The 24,815-nt window shown below is 37.2% G+C and overlaps 1 protein-coding gene across 2 annotated transcripts; it reads left to right on the top strand.

Moving 5' to 3' along the window:
- The first annotated feature begins 64 nt into the window (after positions 1–64).
- LOC117289129 (pre-mRNA-splicing factor ATP-dependent RNA helicase PRP16-like) lies at positions 65–24,451 on the top strand. 2 transcript variants are annotated; one of them, XM_033770106.1, is made up of 26 exons: positions 65–180; positions 1,607–2,014; positions 2,375–2,553; positions 2,882–3,049; positions 3,704–3,908; positions 4,171–4,280; positions 4,824–4,888; positions 5,228–5,383; positions 5,645–5,830; positions 5,987–6,145; positions 7,973–8,197; positions 8,569–8,730; positions 9,146–9,292; positions 9,474–9,572; positions 9,842–10,016; positions 10,475–10,630; positions 10,747–10,833; positions 10,935–10,995; positions 13,363–13,525; positions 15,950–16,114; positions 16,835–16,983; positions 17,939–18,128; positions 18,581–18,706; positions 21,386–21,481; positions 22,263–22,384; positions 23,384–24,451. In XM_033770106.1, the coding sequence occupies exons 2-26, from the start codon at positions 1,689–1,691 to the stop codon at positions 23,466–23,468; spliced, it is 3,762 nt and encodes a 1,253-aa protein (XP_033625997.1). In that variant the 5' UTR covers positions 65–180; positions 1,607–1,688; the 3' UTR covers positions 23,469–24,451. The 2 variants fall into 2 exon arrangements, with proteins under 2 accessions (XP_033625997.1, XP_033625995.1); XM_033770104.1 differs by lacking the exon at positions 10,935–10,995 and having other exon boundaries at positions 10,747–10,894.
- Positions 24,452–24,815: the final 364 nt, after the last annotated feature.

The following is a 24,815-nucleotide window of genomic DNA, read 5'->3' as shown; positions in this document are numbered from 1 at the left end:
CTGCTTGTTCTGAAACGGGACCCAGACTTTAGACGAAGTATGAAGAGCGCCACCAAGAGACGAATCAATGTTTCCGCACTGAAAACGTTTTGCCCGTAGTAAAACATGATGATGTCTTCTTTCTTTCTTCAGAACGACACTTATTGCTTAGCGAATCATTAAATAGGAACCATTTAGAAGGTAAGTGAAGCCAAGGAGATAGACTGTAAGAAATTGTGAGGAAATTAAACTGAAAAAAAGTATTGTACAAAACCCCATGATTTTTAAGCTATTTATTTATTTTTAAAATAAAAAACACCACCCCTCCTGACCACAACTATTATATTAAAACCTTTTTACTTTAGGGTTAGGGACTTGACACTGTTGATTGGTTATTGGTAATTACTCAAAATAATGGATAATTGTTAGCACCAAAATTTACTTGGTAACAAGCAATTGAGAGCTGTTGATAGTATGAAACATTGTGAGAAATGTCCATGTATTTGATTTCAGATTCAGAATTAGATTTTGACTTGAGGTTCCGAAATCAAGCATCCGGAACAGCACACAAGTTCATGTGACAAGAGCGGTCCTACTACTTGCCGTCAACTCGCCGACTTGCCATCAACTCGCCGTCAACTCATTTTCGTGCCGTCAACTCATTAAATTTACATGAAAGATCTATAAAAAGGGGGCACGGAAGTGTTAAGTCTGGGCTAAACTACATATTTCTCATGGTTTTCGGTACAAATTCATTCACAAAAACGACTTTGTGTTGATAAAAAAAAAGTACCAATCATTGACATCTTGGGCCAAGACTAATCATTGTGAAAAAGCAAGATGGCGGCCGACAGTTTTTCGGCTTCAAGAATTTTTTTTCACGAGAAAAAAACTCAATTTTTGTTCCGAAATATGACCTAAAACTTACGCGAATGCTCTTTGAGCTGATACTTTACAGTTCTATGCTTCTTTTGTGGATTTTAAATGTATATTGGAGGAGTTGATGGTGCAAGTGAGTTGACGGCGAGTTGACGGCAAGTAGTAGGACCCGACAAGAGTATTTTTTCCCCCATTAATATCTGGCAACTTCGACGGCCAATTGAGGGATGTACTTATTGGAAGATAGATAGATAGAGTTGAAATACACCAAGTCAGTGAGAATCTGGTCTTTGATGACAGTTACCAAAGGTGTCCAGTGTCTTTAACGACTTGCATAGACGCTAGGGTAGGAGCATGGAGGTACATGTATAATTGGAGCAGTCAGTACAGTAGTATGGGAGGGGGGGGGGGTAACGGGGGTAATTGACAGGTGATCCTGGACATGTTGAGTGTATATTTGTTAAGTATGGTGATAGTTTCAGTGGTAGAATCATTTTTCATGATATATCATGATATGACTATGAATGTGTGAATGGGAAAGTTGAACCAAGGAGGATCTTCCTCCATGGTTGAATTGAATGTCAATGAACAGCGCATGTGAAAATTATAGAGGGTTAGGATTGCAACCATTGCTTTGCCCTGCTACTGACTGCGTAGAACTTTTGAAAAGTGGTGAGTTTTTAAATGTTATAATTAATACTACATATAGTTTATCAAAATAAATTTATTTTCTTCCAAACAACACTAGAATTCTTCCAGCAGACAGATTCTACTTCAAGTGCTGATTCTGTGTGAAAGTTTTTAGTGATCAAATGCTGATTTACTGAAGGATGTCTGAAGACAGCTCAGTCCATCGCCTTGAGGGCTCTTCTAAACAAGTTGGGGGATTGATCATCAAGAAGAAACCCTCGTCAAATGATGGAACAAAAAGCCTGTCTTTCAAGGCTCCACAACCTCGCTCTTCCCTCCTTGGTCTCGATCGTCTTGCAGCCGTGAAAAGACGGGAAAAAGAAGAACTTGAAGATGAGACTAAAAAAAGATCCAAAGTCACATCTTACAAAGATGATTGGGAAGATGGGGATGAGGATGAGGAAGAAGAAGAAGAGGAGGAGGATGAGGTAGAAAGAGGAAGCTCACAGATAGCATCTCAAAAAAGGTCAGTCTCTTTAATCCTTTCAGACTATTTTAGAAGCAACCTGAACAGCAGAAAAGCGTACTATCTCTTAACCTGCAGAAAAGATCAACTAATGTTTCTCTGTGACTGTTTAAGAGCAAATTTCTCCAATTCTCCGGCACGTTAATCCGGAGGTCGTTGGTTCGAATCCCACTCTAGTCAATTCTTTGTTCAACCCCAAAAATCTTTTGTTTTTTGTTAGGTTTTGATGTCTTAGTATGAATTAAAACTAAACAGAACGAAATTGAAGCTAAAAGCCAAGATATAATTGTTTCTCTAATATGACAGCATCTAGCATTTAGTTGTCAAAAAGGTAACTTTGGAATTTTTCACCGACTTTAGGCAGTACCGAGCCCCCCGTATTGAGACCCCTTCACATCCTGGAGGAGTTAGCAATGCCATCATGGATAGACAGAAAAGACGAGAGAAGGAGAGTCGTAAGGGTGGAGTTTATGCCTCCTCTTCCTCTAAGGACAGGGAGAGAGATGATCGAAGGAATAGAGATAGAGATAGACATAGAGGTAAGAACAGCAGCGAGATGTTAGTTGTGATAGAGACAGACCTAAGAATAGCAGCGAGATGGTAGTAGTGAGATAACAAACAATCCTGAATCGCTAAACCTCTTGTCTGTATTACATTGAATTGAGAGACTAGAAGTAATATTGGCTTTTGAATACTCCTTGTATTGTACAAAGTTAATACATGGAGTATCCAAAACTTAAGTACATATTTTGGAAAAGGAGGAATTGCTCTGGCATTTCTGCTTTATAAAGTAAATACTTAAGAATCCATGTCAATGTAAGCTCAAAGATTTGATCAGATTAAACAATCAAAATTTCCTCCCTACAGACAGACAAAGAGATGGACAGAGTGATAGACGCAGAGACAATGATCGGGATCGACGTAGAGGACGTGATTCAGAAAGGAGTAACCGCAGCAGTGTCCGTAGTGATAGAAGTGGCTGGGAGGGAACACCCAGTAGGGATAGTGAACCTGGAACACCAAGAATATCTAGAGGTATGGGGGAGTGAAGAGATTAGTAATGGTTAAAGAGATTAGTAATGGTTAAAGAGATTAGTAATGGTTAAAGATATTAGTAATGGTTAAAAAGATTAGTAATGGTTAAAGAGATTAGTAATGGTTAAAGATGATCACAGTGTCCGTAGTGATAGAAGGTGCTGGGAAGGAATGCCCAATGGGGATAATGAACCAGGAACACCAAGAATATCTAGAGGTATGGTGGAGTTCAAGAGATTAGTAATGGTTAAAGAGATTAGTATTGGTTCAAGATGAACGCAGTGTCCGTATTGATAGAAGTGGCTGGAAGGGAACACCCAGTGGGGATAGTGAACCAGGAACACCAAGAATATCTAGAGGTATGAGGGAGTAAAGAGATTGGTAATGGTTCAAGAGATTAGTAATGTTTAAAGAGATTGGTAATGGTTAAAGAGAACTGCAGGGTGCGTAGTGATAGAAGTGGCGGGGAGGGAACACCCAGTAGGGATAGTGAACCAGGAACACCAAGAATATCTAGAGGTATGAGGGAGTAAAGAGATTGGTAATGGTTCAAGAGATTAGTAATGTTTAAAGAGATTGGTAATGGTTAAAGGGAACATGTTGACAAAGACGCTATATAATAATACTAGACCACTTGGTTTTCTCTTACAATAGGAGTAGTAACACCATCCAGAACAAGCTGGGAAGAAGATGAAGATAACATTCCAAGGAAAGCTCCTTCTAACTGGGACTTCCCATCGCCTTCTGGTAGAGAAGGAGATCGGAGTGAAAGGAGTTATCGAGGTGATCGTAGTGAACGTCGTGGAGATCGTAGTTCAAGAAGTTATGAGTCTAGCAGAGCGAAGGATTCAAATAGAAGGTAACCATTAGTTGAAGAAGGACTAGTGTTCTAAAATAACTTTTGTTTTGTTTTCGTTTCAAAGTTTTTCTCTTTCTACTTGATTTGTAATCGCCTGAATGATTTCCTACCTCTTTCCTTTGGATTCATGTCCCTATTAAAAGTGCTTGGGAACCCGGTGATGTTAATGATACAAGTTGTTAAGGTCCTATCCAGCCATAATTATCCCATTCTCTCTCATATTAGAATAAATGCTGTTTATTATGATTACATTGATTGACAGAGAGAGTACAAGACGTCCTGTAGATGATACACCAATGATGACACCTACACATAGATATAACTCATGGGCAACTAACAGAAAACGCAGTGGAGTTACACCACAAATATCTGGTATGAGTTACCCTTTGTTCTACTTCATTGAATATGCCTAAACCAATCAATGGGGAATGATTATTACAAATGAATCAGACCTCGGTGTGTAGGTTGTACATGGTTGCTCAATGGTTGCATATGGTGAAAGTTCCTTACGCACCCATAGAGAAGAAACTACCAGATCCTTTTGGGGTTGCTACGTTTAATTTACTGTCTCACAGGCACAGGTCCAGCTACAACTAGATTTTGGTTGCAAAACAAAGTTTTCCCGAAGAAATTTTCAATAATTAACCCCCCCAAAAATCTAAGCGAAAACAATTGTTTTGGTGGATGACCGAAACCCCCAAATAATCATAGTTTACAACAAAACAAAATGGCGACAACTGATATTGGAGAGGAATAAAGTAAAACAAAGCTTTCAGAAAATTTGACCAAAACAAAGTACGAATCTTTCAAAAAAACACATCACTTAACATTAAGTGGATGAGGTAGCGGTGGTTAGGTGTTTAAAAAATTCTTGATAAAAAGCTAAATGTTTGTTTTGGTTATTTATACTATCAGGAGGCGATACAGCAGCAAGATTTGCTTCTGATTCTGATAGGCAAGAATGGGAAGAAGAACAGAAGGTAAGATGTTATGCCAAAGAAATTCCTTATTTTATAAGACTGTGAGTAGATTAAGTATTTTTATGCTTTAGTCCTTAGTGTTGTTTTAGTGGTGCCATTATTAAATAGTTAAACATTGATTCTTTTTAAACAACTGTATTCATAAAAAGATAATCTCACCGTAAACATTTTTGATAAAATAGAATTAGCCGTTGCAAACTGCTGAATGACCAAAAGGACCTATATACATGTATAGTGTTAATGCAGGCTAATTGCCAGACTTTTCTACCCTGGCAGAGTCTCTCTCAAAAGCTAAAGCAGACTTTAAACTTCTTGTTATTTTCCTTTTAATTTGCACAGAGATTAGATCGTCAATGGTATGGCAATGACGAAGGATACGATGATTCCAATAATCCATTTGCAAACATTCCTGAAGAATACACTCAGAAGAGAGAGAAGGAATTAATCAGCAAAGCCTCTAAGAGAATGTCTGCACAACAAAGACAGATTAATAAGGTAAGTCTCTTGCTTACAGATTAATAAGGTAAGTCTCTTGCTTACAGATTAATAAGGTAAGTCTCTTGCTTACAGATTAATGAGTTAAGTCTCTTGCTTACAGATTAATAAGGTAAGTCTCTTGCTTACAATGGTTGTACACCTACACATTCATTCCTTGTAATAGAATAGTACCACATTTGTCTCTTTAAACTTTGAAATTAAACTAATGGGATAAGATAGTGATATGTAATTTTCTTTTTTCACTTTTTGTTTTGACAGGACAATGAGAAATGGGAGACCAATCGTATGCTTACTAGTGGTGTTGTAACTCGTGTTGAGTTTGATGAAGAGTTAGAAGAAGTAAATGTAAAGCGTATTCATCTCTTAGTTCACAACATCGTTCCACCATTTTTGGATGGACGTATTGTTTTCACCAAGCAGCCAGAACCAGTTGTTCCTGTCAAGGTAAGCTCGACGCAATCAAATCACTCAATCTAACTTGTCATTTTATAAACCAATTAACTTACAACAGTATACAACTTTTTCAATGAATGCTTGATACTTTAATATGTGGATGATGAACCTAGTAATAATCAATTTTTATTTCAATTATTATAACAGGATCCTACATCAGACCTTGCCCAAGTTGCTAGGAAGGGATCATTATTGGTCAGAAAACATCGGGAACAGAAAGAGAGAAAGAAAGCTCAACATAAAGACTGGGAATTAGCTGGTACTAAGCTTGGTAACATCATGGGCGTAGAGAAAAAAGATGAGAAGGTATTTAAGAAGTTTCTAGACATTTACTATATGATTATTGTTTATACTGGGAACTAGCTGGTACTAAGCTTGGTAACATCATGGGCGTAGAGAAAAAAAATGAGAAGGTATTTAAGAAGTTTCTATATATTTACTATATGATTATTGTTTATACTGGGAATTAGCTGGTACTAAGTTGGTAACATCATGGGCGTAGAAAAAAAAAATGAGAAGGTATTAAAGAAGTTTCTATACATTTACTATATGATTATTGTTTATACTGGGAATTAGCTGGTACTAAGCTTGGTAACATCATGGGCGTAGAGAAAAAAGATGAGAAGGTATTTAAGAAGTTTCTATACATTTACTATATGATTATTGTTTATACTGGGAATTAGCTGGTACTAAGCTTGGTAACATGGGCGTAGAGAAAAAAGATGAGAAGGTATTTAAGAAGTTTCTATATTTACTATATGATTATTGTTTTATACTGGGAATTAGCTGGTACTAAGCTTGGTAACATCATGGGCGTAGAGAAAAAAGAAGAGAAGGTATTGAAGAAGTTTCTATATATTTACTATATGATTATTGTTTATACTGGGAATTAGCTGGTACTAAGCTTGGTAACATCATGGGCGTAGAGAAAAAAGATGAGAAGGTATTTAAGAAGTTTCTATACATTTACTATATGATTATTGTTTATACTCGGAATTAGCTGGTACTAAGCTTGGTAACATGGGCGTAGAGAAAAAAGATGAGAAGGTATTTAAGAAGTTTCTATATATTTATTATATGATTATTGTTTATACTGGGAATTAGCTGGTACTAAGCTTGGTAACATCATGGGCGTAGAGAAAAAAGATGAGAAGGTATTGAAGAAGTTTCTATATATTTACTATATGATTATTGTTTATACTCGGAATTAGCTGGTACTAAGCTTGGTAACATCATGGGCGTAGAGAAAAAAGATGAGAAGGTATTGAAGAAGTTTCTATATATTTACTATATGATTATTGTTTATACTCGGAATTAGCTGGTACTAAGCTTGGTAACATCATGGGCGTAGAGAAAAAAGATGAGAAGGTATTGAAGAAGTTTCTATACATTTACTAATGATTATTGTTTACCCTTTTGGCTTTCTAAGTCTTTGTGAAACAATTTCAAAAACTGCTTGTGTGGGATTCAAACCCATTCCCCTACATTCTGGAGCAGATTAATGTTTGAGTATGCCCAGTCATGAAAGGCCAGTAACTAAAGAGCTCAATGGTTTAACCAATACACTAAATTGTCCCATACAGTATGATAAAAATACACTGATGTTTTAAAAACTTTGCAAAAGCATTTACACCACTACATTAAAGACCCTGGACACTTTTGGTAATTGTCAAAGATCAGTTTTCTCACTTTGTGTATCTCAACATATGCATAAAATAACAGATCTGTGAAAATTTGAGCTCAATTGATCGTCAGAGTTGCGAGATAATGAAAGAAAAAACACCCTTGTCACATGAATTTGTATGCTTTCCGATGCTTGATTTCGAGACCTCAAATTTCTAAATCCGAGGTCTCGAAATCAAATTTGTGGAAAATTACTTCTTTCTCCAAAACTATGTCACTTCAGAGGGAGTCGTTTCTCACAATGTTTTATACTATCAACCTCTCCCCATTACTCGTTACCAAGTATGGTTTTATGCTAATAATTATTTTGAGTAGCTACCAATAGTGTCCACTGCCTTCAAACAAAAATTGTTTGAATTGTAAAATGGTTCTGATTTAGTCTGAATAGCCATAAAAATAAAGATAAATATTTGTTTTTGAATCTTTGGTGTGTTGACAATTTTCCATTAGGAAGCAGAAGATGTGAACTATAAATCTCAACAGCAGTTTGCTGATCATATGAAAGAGAAGACACAAGCATCAAGTGACTTTGCATTAAAGAAGACATTAAAGCAACAACGAGAGTTTCTACCAATCTATGCTACCAGGAATGAGTTATTAAACGTCATCAGAGATAACAGCGTTGTTATTATTGTAGGAGAAACAGGATCAGGGAAAACAACACAACTGACTCAGGTAAGTTGTGTTTCAATTACTGCTATAGAGAAAATATAACGAAGCTCAGAAACAACACAAACAATCACTATCAGGATTTTGCTTCAGAACGTCAAGAATTATCTAACATTAATTCTAGTTCTCAGATTGGAAACTAGACTTCTGTTACATGGCTTATACAGCTTTATTAATGTAGTTTTAGTAACTGAAATCTAGTTGCGCAGCCTTCAATTGTGATTAAATGAGTCAAAACATATTTAGTATTTACACCTCACTTGTTGATGTAGTGTAGTAGGCCAGACATCTGCAAAATTTATGTTTTGCCAGATGGTCAAATCTTTGTTGTATTTCATTGTGAATGAATACAAAGTGTTGATGTTTTCTTGGTATAGTACTTACAGGAAGAAGGCTACAGTAACTATGGAATGATTGGCTGTACTCAGCCTCGTCGTGTTGCTGCAATGTCTGTCGCTAAACGAGTCAGTGAAGAGATGGGAGTAACATTAGGTGAAGAAGTGGGTTATGCAATCCGATTTGAAGATGTTACTTGTGAGGTGAGTTGGCACAACCAAGGACTAGTATTTCTTATGCTTAGTCTATGTTGTGCACTATGACCTGATGGAACAGCCCCTTTTAAAGTTTAACCGTTATGTTACTCAAAGTATAAGAAAGCATTTTCCAGAAGATGGTCGGAGCACACTGTTTTCGAAATGTTGGGCAGTACAAACCGACACAAGAGAGATTTCACATGGTTTCACCGCAAATCTTACTTACTTAATCATATTGTATTACGTTGTAATCTGAAAGTACAACTCACACTTTGAGTTTTGAAATGATTTAAACAGTTAATTTAAAATACATTTCAAACAGTTAAAAGAACAGAGCTGAATACCATTATCAAAACAGGTTTTCACTGTTTTTCTATAATCAGTCTAGTTGAGGAATTTGTTTTATTTCTTTTGATGACAGAAAACTGTTATAAAGTACATGACGGATGGTATCTTGTTGAGGGAGTCTTTGCGTGAATCTGACTTGGACCATTACAGTGCAATTATTATGGATGAAGCTCATGAAAGATCACTCAGTACTGATGTCTTATTTGGATTATTGAGAGAGGTAAGTCAACTATGGATGCAGAATTCTAAATCTTTAAAACAGATCTTCCTTTTTGAGTTTTTTCCTTAAGGCGATATATCAGGTACACTAGAGGATGGGTAAGTCTTTACACTTCTATTTAAAGTTGTAATTGAATCATTAATGATGGTTTTGATGGACTGTTTGTTTATTGTTTGTTTAGGTGGTTAGCAGACGACAGGATATGAAGCTAATAGTCACTTCAGCTACCATGGACTCCGAGAAATTTGCAACATTTTTTGGCAATGTTCCTGTCTTTGAGGTATTACTTGCAGTTGATATTAAAGCTTTTTTAAGAAAAATAATATTTGTATATTACTGATGTTTTTTAGTAAGTGTCAGGACTGTGGTTAAAGTGGTTAATGGCCTGACGCTTCAACCCTGGCTTTTTGACCCTGATCTTGAATCAATCTTCTTTATTATCATCCAGTATTCGCCACTACTTCACTCAATTCACTCTTAATATTGATCATTTGGGTTATATTTCTTGTATTCACTATGATTGATACTTGATTGATTGTTTATTTATAGATTCCTGGTAGAACCTTTCCTGTGGATACTCTATACAGTAAGACAGTGGTAGAGGACTATGTGGATGCCTCAGTCAAACAAGCAATTCAGATTCATCTTCAACCAACTCCGGGAGATATTCTTGTCTTCATGCCTGGTCAAGAAGACATTGAAGTCACGTGTGATGTCATAGCAGGTCAGTGCAATCTACATTATACGATTGTCTCTTTATGTAATCTCTTATTTGCGGTTGATACATATTTGACATTGGCGGGTCCAGTGTAAAATTTGAGCCTTGGCACAAATACAGGAATTAATCTTCAGCACCAGTTTTTCAAAAAACTGCCATTATTCACCTATTGAGTACTTTGTTTCTGTATATGATGGGTATGAACGCCTTGTATGTGAACCAGTGTAGAACAAAACCGACTAATTGAAATCATTCTATAAAGGGCATTCACATCATCCTTTGTTAATAGCTGTACATCATACACAAGTCCTTTGATCTGTCACCAGACACTTAAAGGCAGATACGCCTTACTGTGTAGCAATTTAGTATATTACATTGTTGTACCTAAGATAACCTTATATTACCACAGTGATGTATCAACATCAAATAGAAATATTATTCTTAACTCCCTCTTGTTATTCCAGAGAGACTTGATGAACTCGACGATGCACCCCAGCTGGCTATATTACCCATCTACTCTCAACTTCCCTCCGATCTTCAAGCTAAGATATTCCAGAAGGCACCAGATGGTGTTAGAAAGTGTGTAGTTGCAACTAATATTGCTGAAACCTCATTGACAGGTAGGTTTCTTAAATCCAATACCTCATCAGCGCATACCCACTCTAAATTGATCATTCATATTTAAATCCAAACTTCTGTTATCATTAATACATTGTTATTTCTTTTTTTGTGACAGTGGATGGAATCATGTTTGTTGTGGATGCTGGATATTGTAAACTCAAAGTGTATAATCCAAGAATTGGTATGGATGCACTACAGGTGTATCCAATTAGTCAAGCTAATGCTAGACAGAGATCAGGTAGAGCAGGAAGGACAGGTCCAGGGTAAGTCAATTTAATATATCATATTACATAAGCGTTTTATATCCAATTAGTCAAGCTAATGCTAGACAGAGATCAGGTAGAGCAGGAAGGACAGGTCCAGGGTAAGTCAATTAAATATTACATAAGCGTTTTATATCCAATTAGTCAAGCTAATGCTAGGCAGAGATCAGGTAGAGCAGGAAGGACAGGTCCAGGGTAAGTCAATTTAGTATTACATAAGCGTTTTATATCCAATTAGTCAAGCTAATGCTAGGCAGAGATCAGGTAGAGCAGGAAGGACAGGTCCAGGGTAAGTCAATTTAATATATCATAAGCGTTTTATATCCAATTAGTCAAGCTAATGCTAGGCAGAGATCAGGTAGAGCAGGAAGGACAGGTCCAGGGTAAGTCAATTTAATATTACATAAGCGTTTTATATCCAATTAGTCAAGCTAATGCTAGGCAGAGATCAGGTAGAGCAGGAAGGACAGGTCCAGGGTAAGTCAATTTAGTATTACATAAGCGTTTTATATCCAATTAGTCAAGCTAATGCTAGGCAGAGATCAGGTAGAGCAGGAAGGACAGGTCCAGGGTAAGTCAATTTAATATATCATAAGCGTTTTATATCCAATTAGTCAAGCTAATGCTAGGCAGAGATCAGGTAGAGCAGGAAGGACAGGTCCAGGGTAAGTCAATTTAATATATCATAAGCGTTTTATATCCAATTAGTCAAGCTAATGCTAGGCAGAGATCAGGTAGAGCAGGAAGGACAGGTCCAGGGTAAGTCAATTTAATATATCATATTACATAAGCGTTTTATATCCAATTAGTCAAGCTAATGCTAGGCAGAGATCAGGTAGAGCAGGAAGGACAGGTCCAGGGTAAGTCAATTTAATATATCATATTACATAAGCGTTTTATATCCAATTAGTCAAGCTAATGCTAGGCAGAGATCAGGTAGAGCAGGAAGGACAGGTCCAGGGTAAGTCAATTTAATATATCATATTACATAAGTGTTTTATATCCAATTAGTCAAGCTAATGCTAGGCAGAGATCAGGTAGAGCAGGAAGGACAGGTCCAGGGTAAGTCAATTTAATATATCATATTACATAAGCGTTTTATATCCAATTAGTCAAGCTAATGCTAGGCAGAGATCAGGTAGAGCAGGAAGGACAGGTCCAGGGTAAGTCAATTTAATATTACATAAGCGTTTTATATCCAATTAGTCAAGCTAATGCTAGGCAGAGATCAGGTAGAGCAGGAAGGACAGGTCCAGGGTAAGTCAATTTAATATATCATATTACATAAGTGTTTTATATCCAATTAGTCAAGCTAATGCTAGGCAGAGATCAGGTAGAGCAGGAAGGACAGGTCCAGGGTAAGTCAATTTAATATATCATATTACATAAGCGTTTTATATCCAATTAGTCAAGCTAATGCTAGGCAGAGATCAGGTAGAGCAGGAAGGACAGGTCCAGGGTAAGTCAATTTAATATATCATATTACATAAGCGTTTTATATCCAATTAGTCAAGCTAATGCTAGGCAGAGATCAGGTAGAGCAGGAAGGACAGGTCCAGGGTAAGTCAATTTAATATTACATAAGCGTTTTATATCCAATTAGTCAAGCTAATGCTAGGCAGAGATCAGGTAGAGCAGGAAGGACAGGTCCAGGGTAAGTCAATTTAATATATCATAAGCGTTTTATATCCAATTAGTCAAGCTAATGCTAGGCAGAGATCAGGTAGAGCAGGAAGGACAGGTCCAGGGTAAGTCAATTTAATATATCATATTACATAAGCGTTTTATATCCAATTAGTCAAGCTAATGCTAGGCAGAGATCAGGTAGAGCAGGAAGGACAGGTCCAGGGTAAGTCAATTTAATATATCATATTACATAAGCACTTTATATCACTCTTATCTTTTCATAATTCAGGATCCAATTTCAATAGGAGTTAAGATTAGTTCCTAAAGATAAGTACACTATTGACCACAGTTTAAGTCAACCATCAAACCTCCCATAAATCTGCCACATATCATACAAGCTCCAAAAGATCTTCAGCCAAGCTCTAAGTCAATATATTCTATGGGGCACAACAAGATTCAAGTATCAATACAAACACACAAGAGGCGAGGCTGGTGTTTATCCATCGTAGAGACCAGTCACAACATATCTACAAGAGTCAAGGATCACTAAGCACACTGCAGACTAGATGCCTGGATAAATAAGCTATTAACAAGACCACTGCTTTTATCAATGACATGTGGTCACAACTACTCAAGCTATTCTTCCAGCAATAGCTCACCATAACACTGGTACACTTCAGTTAGGATCATCAGTGTCAAAAACATTCTCCTGAAACTAGCAGAGTCTTTTGTTCAACACACCCAGACCACAACAGCTCTTATCAGAGATGTCTGAGCCAATACTCCTCCCAAAAAGTTACTTCCTATTGTCTTATTATGTTATATTTTATTTTGATATGCAGGCAATGTTACAGACTCTATACAGAGAGAGCATACAAAAATGAACTACTAACAACAACAGTACCAGAGATTCAGAGGACCAATCTTGCCAATGTAGTATTACTTCTGAAATCATTAGGAGTTCAAGAGTTGTTGCAGTTCCACTTTATGGATCCACCCCCTCAGGTAACATAAGAAATCTTCAAGAAGTAAAGATGGTTTTAAGGGTCTCCTCTCACTCTTTGACAAAGCAGATATCGTTTCCTCAGTGGAACTGTCTGAAATGATCCTATTCACTTAGGTACATTGGGTAACTACGGTGTTGTGAGCACCATGTGTATGGTTTGTACCTTGTGTAACCTTAGGTACCTTAGTATTCTAGGAACCCTGGTATCTTTTGTACATTGTGTAACCTTAAGTACCTTAGTATTCTAGGTACCCTGGTATTGTTTGTACATTGTGTAACCTTAGGTACCTTAGTATTCTAGGTACCCTGGTATTGTTTGTACATTGTGTAACCTTAGGTACCTTAGTATTCTAGGTACCCTGGTATCTTTTGTACATTGTGTAACCTTAAGTACCTTAGTATTCTAGGTACCCTGGTATTGTTTGTACATTGTGTAACCTTAGGTACCTTAGTATTCTAGGTACCCTGGTATCTTTTGTACATTGTGTAACCTTAGGTACCTTAGTATTCTAGGAACCCTGGTATCTTTTGTACATTGTGTAACCTTAGGTACCTTAGTATTCTAGGTACCCTGGTATCTTTTGTAACTTGTGTAACCTTAGGTACCTTAGTATTCTAGGTACCCTGGTATCTTTTGTAACTTGTGTAACCTTAGGTACCTTAGTATTCTAGGTACCCTGGTATCTTTTGTACATTGTGTAACCTTAAGTACCTTAGTATTCTAGGTACCCTGGTATTGTTTGTACATTGTGTAACCTTAGGTACCTTAGTATTCTAGGTACCCTGGTATTGTTTGTACATTGTGTAACCTTAGGTACCTTAGTATTCTAGGTACCCTGGTATCTTTTGTACATTGTGTAACCTTAAGTACCTTAGTATTCTAGGTACCCTGGTATTGTTTGTACATTGTGTAACCTTAGGTACCTTAGTATTCTAGGTACCCTGGTATCTTTTGTACATTGTGTAACCTTAGGTACCTTAGTATTCTAGGAACCCTGGTATCTTTTGTACATTGTGTAACCTTAGGTACCTTAGTATTCTAGGTACCCTGGTATTGTTTGTACATTGTGTAACCTTAGGTACCTTAGTATTCTAGGTACCCTGGTATTGTTTGTACATTGTGTAACCTTAGGTACCTTAGTATTCTAGGAACCCTGGTATCTTTTGTACATTGTGTAACCTTAAGTACCTTAGTATTCTAGGTACCCTGGTATCTTTTGTACCTTTTGTGTAACCTTAGGTACCTTAGTATTCTAGGTACCCTGGTATTGTTTGTACATTGTGTAACCTTAGGTACCTTAGTATTCTAGGAACCCAGGTATCTTTTGTACATTGCGTAACCTTAGGTACCTTAGTATTCTAGGTACCCTGGTATTGTTTGTACATTGTGTAACCTTAGGTACCTTAGTATTCTAGGTACCCTGGTATCTTTTGTACATTGTGTAACCTTAGGTACCTTAGTATTCTAGGTACCCTGGTATCTTTTGTACATTGTGTAACCTTAGGTACCTTAGTATTCTAGGTACCCTGGTATTGTTTGTACATTGTGTAACCTTAGGTACCTTAGTATTCTAGGTACCCTGGTATCTTTTGTACATTGTGTAACCTTAGGTACCTTAGTATTCTAGGTACCCTGGTATCTTTTGTAACTTGTGTAACCTTAGGTACCTTAGTATTCTAGGTACCCTGGTATTGTTTGTACATTGTGTAACCTTAGGTACCTTAGTATTCTAGGTACCCTGGTATCTTTTGTACATTGTGTAACCTTAGGTACCTTAGTATTCTAGGTACCCTGGTATCTTTTGTAACTTGTGTAACCTTAGGTACCTTAGTATTCTAGGTACCCTGGTATCGTTTGTACCTTGTGTAACCTTAAGTACCTTAGTATTCTAGGTACCCTGGTATCTTTTGTACCTTGTGTAACCTTAGGTACCTTAGTATTCTAGGTACCCTGGTATTGTTTGTACATTGCGTAACCTTAGGTACCTTAGTATTCTAGGTACCCTGGTATCTTTTGTACCTTGTGTAACTCAGGGTACCTAAATGTTATGGGTATAACAGGTATGTTTTGTTAATTGTGGAATTTTGGGTACCTTGGTATTTTGGATACCAGTGGCATAACTAGACATTTTCATTTGGGGCAAAGTGGGGTATAGACAGAATTTTAGAGGTCAATAGATGTACATTTTGAGTATTTTTACAACCTCAAAGGGTTCTAAGGAAGGTGTGGGGGGGGGGCACCTTCCTCCCCCACAGGTTTCAACACTGATGGGCACCTCGTGTCACTTTTGTACATTGTGTCACCTTGGGTACCTTAGTGCTCTATATATCTGTTTATCAAGATCTGCATGCCACTGATAAGTTCCTAAATAGTTTGAATGCATTAAAAGTCCCCACTAAGTAACTTTCTATTCTCTGTCTAGGACAACATGTTGAATTCCATGTATCAGTTATGGATCCTTGGAGCATTGGATAACACAGGATCCTTGACGTCCCTTGGGAGGCAGATGGTAGAGTTCCCTCTAGATCCAGCTCTATCCAAAATGTTAATTGTTGCTGTAGATATGGGATGTAGCTCGGAGGTCTTGGTAAGTATTCAATTCTGAACTTAAGCGTTGATACATCTCTAAGTGATGGATACTTTGTGAAAGCAAGATATTTCATCACACAATGGGCAACCCTAACAATAGCCCTGAGCCCGCCAACCACACAACCAATCAGAGCATTGATTGACCTGCAGTGGATCCACTGAACCCCTATAAATAAGCCCACTCTTCTCTTACCTCTTCAGTCTCCTGACGATGACTAGAGCAAGCTAGTCGAAACATTGAGACCAATTCAGAACTGACACCGTGGCAGTACAGTTAATTACGATCCTGTAAGCTAAAGTAGTAGTCCAGTCTAATTTCTATACCATCCGCCCTAGTAATAGTTAAAAAGCAGGACAGTTCTTTTCCGATTATCTACTCCACGGCAGTAGAATAAAGCAAGACAGTTCCCTAAGAATAACTCTACCTGGCAAGTAGATACACACATGGTGTTACCGCAAACCAAATGTACATTGATACCTCACCATGCAATGCCTCAAATCCTATATAAGATATTTCATGTTGCATACTTAACACAGTGATATTTTGTATTACGTCTCAATTATGTTTTTTTTGTCATTAATTAGAGAAATGGTACAAAGTAACTTGATGAGTATATAAGAATTTCAAGTATGTGGACTTAATAAACAGTGTCTTCCCTGGGCGTTTTCTTTTCTGAGTAACACACACTAATGTAGCACTCTACCATTGTTTCCACAGACTATTGTTTCCATGTTGTCTATTCCATCAATCTTCTATCGACCAAAAGGAAGGGAAGAAGAAAGTGACCAAGCTAGAGAGAAATTTGCCGTCCCAGAAAGTGACCATCTGACGTATCTCAATGTGTACCAGCAGTGGAAGAACAACCAGTAAGAAACATTAGTAGTTTCATTATTAATGTTATATGTATTCCACAACCAGTAAGAAACATTAGTAGTTTCATTATTAATGTTATATGTATTCCACAACCAGTAAGAAACATTAGCAGTTTCATTATTAATGTTATATGTATTCCACAACCAGTAAGAAACATTAGTAGTTTCATTATTAATGTTATATGTATCCCACAGCTCCACTAAAGCCTATCAAGTTGTACACAAATCTCTCTCTCTCTCTCTAGTAGATTCATAATGCATTTGCCCGTGGTCTCCTCCTCAAGTTATACCAAGCCTGAACCACTGGCCTCCCACACAAATCCCTTAGCAGAGACGTGATTTCTCTGTTTTTAACTGGAAATCCATTTTGTTTTGTTTTCATTTTGTTTTATATTATAATTTATTAATTAGATCCAATTCATAAGTAAATGAAGATAAAACCAAGGAACACTCCAGATTGCAGAGTAGGACTTTGAAATCCAAAGATAAATGTATGTAAGCAGGGTTCTTACCTGCCAGCTTTCATGCTCGTACCTGCCAGCTTTCATGAAGATAAAACCAAGGAACACTCCAGATTGCAGAGTAGGACTTTGAAATCCAAAGATAAATGTATGTAAGCAGGGTTCTTACCTGCCAGCTTTCATGCTCGTACCTGCCAGCTTTCATGAAGATAAAACCAAGGAACACTCCAGATTGCAGAGTAGGACTTTGAAATCCATAGATAAATGTATGTAAGCAGGGTTCGTACCTGCCAGCTTTCATGCTCGTAAGATTTCACACTTTGCGCTCATAGTTCTTTCTTTTTTTCCCACAGCCTATCACATCCCTAAAGACATTCCAATACAGCCTCCCAATCTACAATTCATCAAGTCTAATAAGACCCACTTTTAACATTCAATCGGCTTACAATATGAAGTTTTCTTTCTCTATCCTTCTTCTCTCTATCTAGTTATTCCTCATCATGGGGAAATGAACATTTCATTCATGTTAAAGCCATGCGTAAAGTTAGAGAAGTTCGCCAACAGTTAAAGGATATTATGGACCAGCAAGGACTGAAGCTTATTTCATCTGGCACTGGTTGGGATATCATACGAAAGTGCATCTGCTCGGCATTCTTTCACCAGGGAGCAAAATTAAAGGTACATAGGCAGGGTATTGAATTTCCAGTCAGTTATAAACAAGGGTATTGCAGGGGTATATTTTAAGCAATGCTGTTTTACTAGGGGAAAAACAACCTAATTTGGCAAAATTTTAACAACAAAACCAAGTTGAGAATGACTCTGCGAGGGTCAAAACTAGTTTTTGCATAAAACCAATCCCTTACATCATCGATGTTTGATTTGTATTGCATACCATAGGGTATAGGAGAATATGTGATCATCCGTACTGGTGTGACTTTGAGAAAGACTCTGCTAGGGTCAAAACGTCAGGCCGTTAACATTTTTTTGCATAAAACAATGATCATCCATACTGGTAAGCCTTCCATACAGACACTGCTAGGGTCGAAACATCAGTCCATTAATTATTGTTTGCAATAGAACCCAACCCCTCACTTTAACTTTGATTGTTTGATTTGTACTATATGCTTTAGGGCATTGGGGAATATGTGAACATCCGTACTGGTATGCCATGTCATCTACATCCGACTAGTGCCCTCTTTGGTATGGGTTTTACACCGGAGTACATTATCTATCATGAGCTGATTATGACATCAAAGGTAAAGCACTTATCCTTTAACAGCTACTTGAGCAGAATGTTTTTCACGGAAATGCTATTTTAATTTGTGTATAATGCAATTGTTCACCATTTAAATGTAATTTTGATATGTGTAAACTTCTGAATTCTTCCTAATTATCGATTTAAAAATCAGGCCCCAACCTCAAGGTTTGAAAAACTAATAACACTTCCGTTGACGGCGCGCGTCAAAATAACAATGCTTTGACCTCATGTCTTGGAGTGATTACGTAACAGAGCTTTTCACAAATCTTTCACAAAAGCGCTGATTAAGGGTTTTCGAAATGATTGGGGTTTTTTCAATTTAAAATGAAATTCAGCAAAGTTCACAACTTGACATTTTCATTCAAGCAGGTCTTTAATCTCATTCAAGACTATTAGTAGATGGAAATAAAACAATTCAGGTCTTTAATCTCATTCAAGACTATCAGTAGATGGAAATAAAACAATTCAGGTCTTTAATCTCATTCAAGACTATCAGTAGATGGAAATAAAACAATTCAGGTCTTTAATCTCATTCAAGACTATCAGTAGATGGAAATACACCAATTCAGGTCTTTAATCTCATTCAAGACTATCAGTAGATGGAAATAAAACAATTCAGGTCTTTAATCTCATTCAAGACTATCAGTAGATGGAAATAAAACAATTCAGGTCTTTAATCTCATTCAAGACTATCAGTAGATGGAAATAAAACAATTCAGGTCTTTAATCTCATTCAAGACTATCAGTAGATGGAAATAAAACAATTCAGGTCTTGAATCTCATTCAAGACTATCAGTAGATGGAAATAAAATTCACTTTGACTGAATGTGACAAAATTACAAATTAGCATCACAGTAATTAACTTCTTTTTTGCTGTTTATGTAGAGAAAATGGAGAGATATTGTAGTGTAGTTTAGTGGCGGCCATGCGCATAAAACTTAATCAGAACACTGAACCAAGATATTGCTGGCTTTAACTTCTAGCCAATATGCCAATTAAATCAACTATCACAATAAACTACAAAAATACCTAAATTATAGGTGGATAACTAGGGCCTTATGAATTAAATAATAATGGTAGCCGAAACTCAAATATACAGAGGTTAACCTAATTGTAGAGTCCCTATAAATGTGGCTGATACAGTTTAGAATTAAGGTAAAATAACTGGGCATTACTTGACAAGAACTCTCTAAAGAATTTTAAGTAACTTACTCTGATTTGGTGTCAGCAAAATTGCAGCTATCAATGTACTAAGCCTTCAGCACTCCACACACATGATATTGCCTTGCCACACCCCACTAGCCAACTCATACTAGCATATAGCTTTCTCTGCATACAACTGTGCAACTATCCATGGTACAACTAAGAACTCAAGAAATGTTATTGAGCAGAGAGACTTTGTTAATGATAGGACCATGCTACAAGTGAATGATGTAACTAAACAAAGGCAGCTAGACTCAATGGGAAGCTGAACCCCAGTCCAATCTCCCACATGGGAGGCTGAACCCTAGCCAACTCACACTAGCATAGAGCTTTCTCTGTATACAACTGTGCAATCATCCATGGAATGTTATTGAGCAGAGAGACTTTGTTAATGACTGGACCATGCTACAAGTGAATGATGTAACTAAACAAAGGCAGCTAGACTCAATGGGAAGCTGAACCCCAGTCCAATCTCCCACATGGGAGGCTGAACCCTAGCCAACTCATACTAGCATAGAGCTTTTTCTGTATACAACTGTGCAATCATCCATGGAATGTTATTGAGCAGAGAGACTTTGTTAATGATAGGACCATGCTAAAAGTGAATGATGCAACTTAATAACTGGGTGGGTGTTGCCAAAAAGAATGTAATCCTACAGGTGATGATGCAATGTGTACTGGGGGGGGGGGGAGGGGGGTTACAAGCAGGGCCAAAATATGCAATCATCCATGGTGCAACTAAGAACTCAAGGAATGTTATTGAGTAGAACGCCTTTGTTAATGACTGGACCATGCTGCAAGTGAATGGTGTAACTAAATAAAAGAACCAAAAAGAATGTAATTCTACAGTTGATGATTCAATGGGTATGTGATTTAAAAGAATCCCAGTTCAAAAGGAAAACATGCGTCCATCTCCACAAGTCACTGACCTGGACTAGTTCATATCACTCTCAGGGGAAGCTGAACCCTGGACCAGTCCACGCCTCCCACAGGGGAGGCTGAACCCTGGAACAGTCCACGCCTCCCACAGGGGAAGCTGAACCCTTGACCAGTCCACGCCTCCCACAGGGCAGGCTGAACCCTGGACCAGTCCACGCCTCCCACAGGGGAAGCTGAACCCTGGAACAGTCCACACCTCCCACAGGGCAGGCTGAACCCTGGACTGGTCCATTTCACTCTCAGGGGAAGCTGCACCCTGGACCAGTCCACGCCTCCCACAGGGGAAGCTGAACCCTTGACCAGTCCACACCTCCCACAGGGCAGGCTGAACCCTGGACCATTCCATGTCACTCTCAGGGGAAGCTGAACCCTTGACCAGTCCTCAGTCGAAGGAGGTATTTTTTTTTACTCCTAACAGTGTGTTTAGCATGTAACCTTTCTTTTATAATCTTAGTTTTTAACAACTCATTTCACAAAGTTGAAATAAGTGCCAACGATTGTAATGCTGTTTTGTTTGTGTTGTGGTCTATTGCAGGAATACATGCAGTGTGTAACAGCAGTAGATGGAGAATGGCTTGCCGAGTTAGGTCCTATGTTTTACAGTGTTAAGGAAGCTGGAAAGTCAAGACAGGTAAGACAGCTTTTGCTTCTAAGATAAACCACAATTAATGAACTGCTCATTGACCATCCAATTGTAAAGTCTGTTATGTCAAGCATACATACTTCACCATAAAGGCAAAGTCAGCATTGATTGCATTCTATTTATAGAATCACGCCTGTCAAAGTTTCTGCTCATTTGATCCCCACACATTGGAGTAAATTACAATCGATCATGGAGCATATTTCACTCAGCTCATTATCCAACTCTGCTTGTTTATAATGTGATATATTTCAGTACTAATGTACTTCTTCTAAAATGAAGCACTTTGCACCATGTTTCATTGATTAAACCATGGTAACGCAAATATTTTATAATTAAACATGTTTTTAATTTATTTGTTTTGACGAGTTTTGTCCTTTACATCTATATACCTAGAGCTTGCATTTCAATCTTGAGAATGAATCTCATTGTATAGTTTGGTTTAATCACAAAGTTTGTTTTACGAACTGAATTAGGTTATAAGCTTGGATAACAACTGAATTAGTTTATAAGCTTCGATAAACACTGGTGATTGTGGTGTCTACAATTAAGTAATGACCTAGTTAAAGTTATTTACAGAGTATAGGAATTACTGAGGCTGCATAATGATATTCATCAGTTTTGTAAACTGTTAAAGAATACTGTTTTAAAGGAAACATACATTGTTCCTTAAGAATGTTATTTAGTTATGTAAAGAATGTTGTTTTAAAGGAAACATACATTGTTCCTTAAGAATGTTATTTAGTTATGATTTTTGATTACTTTCTACCAGGCAAATCGTCAAGTTGCCAAGGCAAGTATGACTGCCATGGAGGAAGAGATGCAGTCAGCGACGGAAGAATTGAAAGCCAGACGAGAATATGAGGAGGAACGAAGACAGAGTTCAGTTAAAAGGTTAGGATCAAACTAAAGGTTAAATAAAACACCAAGACATCTTAAACCAATGCAGGTCCTCCGTAGACTCTGTAAGTCATGTAAGTTGACCTTAAGAGTACAAGTGTTTGCAAAAACTTTCACTTTAGGGTACATGTCATAGCAGCTACACTTGTAGTGTTCCAGTGCTTAATGAAAAGAACTGTTTCAATTAACCCCAGCAATTGAATATGGTTTTAATAATCCAATAATGGTTAAGTGTCTTGTTCATGAAAATGTTATTTACACTGAGCATCATGACTTGGATTCAAGTTAGTATTTCTATGACTTGGTTATTAAAATGTTGTTATGGTGTAATAGTTGCCTACATCTAACTGTTGGGAAATACGGGGATGTGGCTCATAGAACGCAGTACAGTCCCTAGTGCTGTAGTACAGTCCCTGTTGTTTAAGTCCTATAGCACTGTAAGGGACTGTATAGAAGAATCCTTGGTGATCATTTAGTTTATTTAGTTAGTATTGCCAATGGCTATGGGTGTAGCATTGAAGACACAATCTAATTAAAAACAGAAAACTGTATTCCCATGTTGCAAGCACAGAAAATGTGCAAAAAACAGGATGTGGCTTTTTGATGGTTGTATCGACTTGTGTCAATAATAAAAACACAACCTGAAGGGGTGTTTTGAACCTTTCAAACATTGGTCATAAAGTAAGTCTTGTACTCTAAGTAGTTTGTTATCAAATAAAGATTCCTCAATATACCATTTAAGGAAACAATGAAGCCTTCAAGAAATACTGTTAGGGTTGAAACGCCAGACCATTAACTTTATTGTGCATTTATACCATAGGCCCTTTTGGTTGATAAGCAGTTTCTACCAGCAAAGTAGCAACAACTGAATTTCACGCCCGAGTGTTGTTTGGAGTAATGTGAAGCCTAACTATAAAGCGTGCCTTCAGGACTTTGTATACAATCATCATTCTACTATAATGCCAACTTTTTGATTATTTTGTTTTCATGTAGGTTACAAGTCTCCACACCAGGACGACTGGAAGGAAAAACACCAAGCTCTGTAAGGAGAAAAACACCATCATCTTTTGGTCTTTAAATGTCAGTCTTCAATACCTGGCACCAGCTATCATGACCTTTGAACTTTGACCCTTATGCTTTGATTGTCATTGAACAGTGAACTGTAGGCTTTCCTTTAACCATGAACTGTTGTTGTTCAGTGCATTATTTACATTAATGCATCAAATGAGGACATTAACTGAATTTGGCAACCTAGCAACAAGGTACTTCATTACTGCAGTATTTTTTAAGGTTACTTAGAATTGAAGCATTTTGATAGCTTTTGTAAATAGAGCCACTGAATGATCAAGACTGTTACATTTTATGAGAAAACAAGAAGAAACTCAAAAATAAGGAAGTAGAGTAAACCTGATCCTCTAAATAACAGTCTGTATTTAATACGATATGAAGATGAAATTACAACATTCTCTATATCTACTCAATCTAAGGACTTCTACGTGATCAGTTAACTCAGTCAGTACTGTACAATATCACAAATTACTGCTTATCTTTAGTCTTCAGTTAATACAGATGTTATTACTGTGTTGATCCCTTGCACTTTGAGATTGATCTTAACTGTCAAACAATCTTTATTGCTAATCCAAGAGTTGTATGTCACAATACAAGTGTCAATTCATATTAAGATGGATCATAGTGCTATGTGAGATGATCAAGCCATTGAATCTTTACCAAGTGTATCATGTGCATCAGTTTGAGTTGGAGCAGTAAATGTGCCAAAGGATCATAACATCAAGCTCTTGATTCAAGAGTAGACCATTTCTTCATGCAGGTTCAGTTAATTAACCAGGAACCAATTTCATTGACTTGTTTATATAGTGGTGCTATCTTTGTACTTTGTATCCAGTTAAACCCAATTATAAATCCTTTTATCGCATGACAGAGGAATTTGGAAGAAACTGTCAACAAATAAATCAGGTTAGTAAGTTGGTGCACCAGTTAAACCCAAGTTTCATTTTATCACATGACAGAGAGAAATAAACCAAGCTGTCAGCATTTACATTACATGTTGTGGATCATGATTTCATTTCTACTTCCTGTACGAGTCAGATATCTGCAAGGTTCTACTTGTCATCCTATTATTCAAATAATCCACTGTTTTTAAAGACACTGGACACTATTGGTAATTGTCAAAGACCAGTCTTCTCACTTGGTGTATCTCAACATATGCATAAAATAACAAATCGGTGAAAATTTGAGCTCAATTGGTCATCGAAGTTGCGAGATAACAATGAGAGAAAAAACACCCTTGTCACACGAAGTTGTGTGCTTTTAGATGCTTGATATCTGAGGTCTCGAAATCAAATTTGTGGAAAATTATTTCTTTCTTGAAAACTATGTCACTTCAGAGGGAGCTGTTTCTCACAAT

This window comes from Asterias rubens, chromosome 4, assembly GCF_902459465.1.
Source record: "Asterias rubens chromosome 4, eAstRub1.3, whole genome shotgun sequence".
NCBI classification, from domain to species: Eukaryota; Metazoa; Echinodermata; class Asteroidea; order Forcipulatida; family Asteriidae; genus Asterias; species Asterias rubens.
This window is presented reverse-complemented; position numbering and strand designations above follow the sequence as displayed.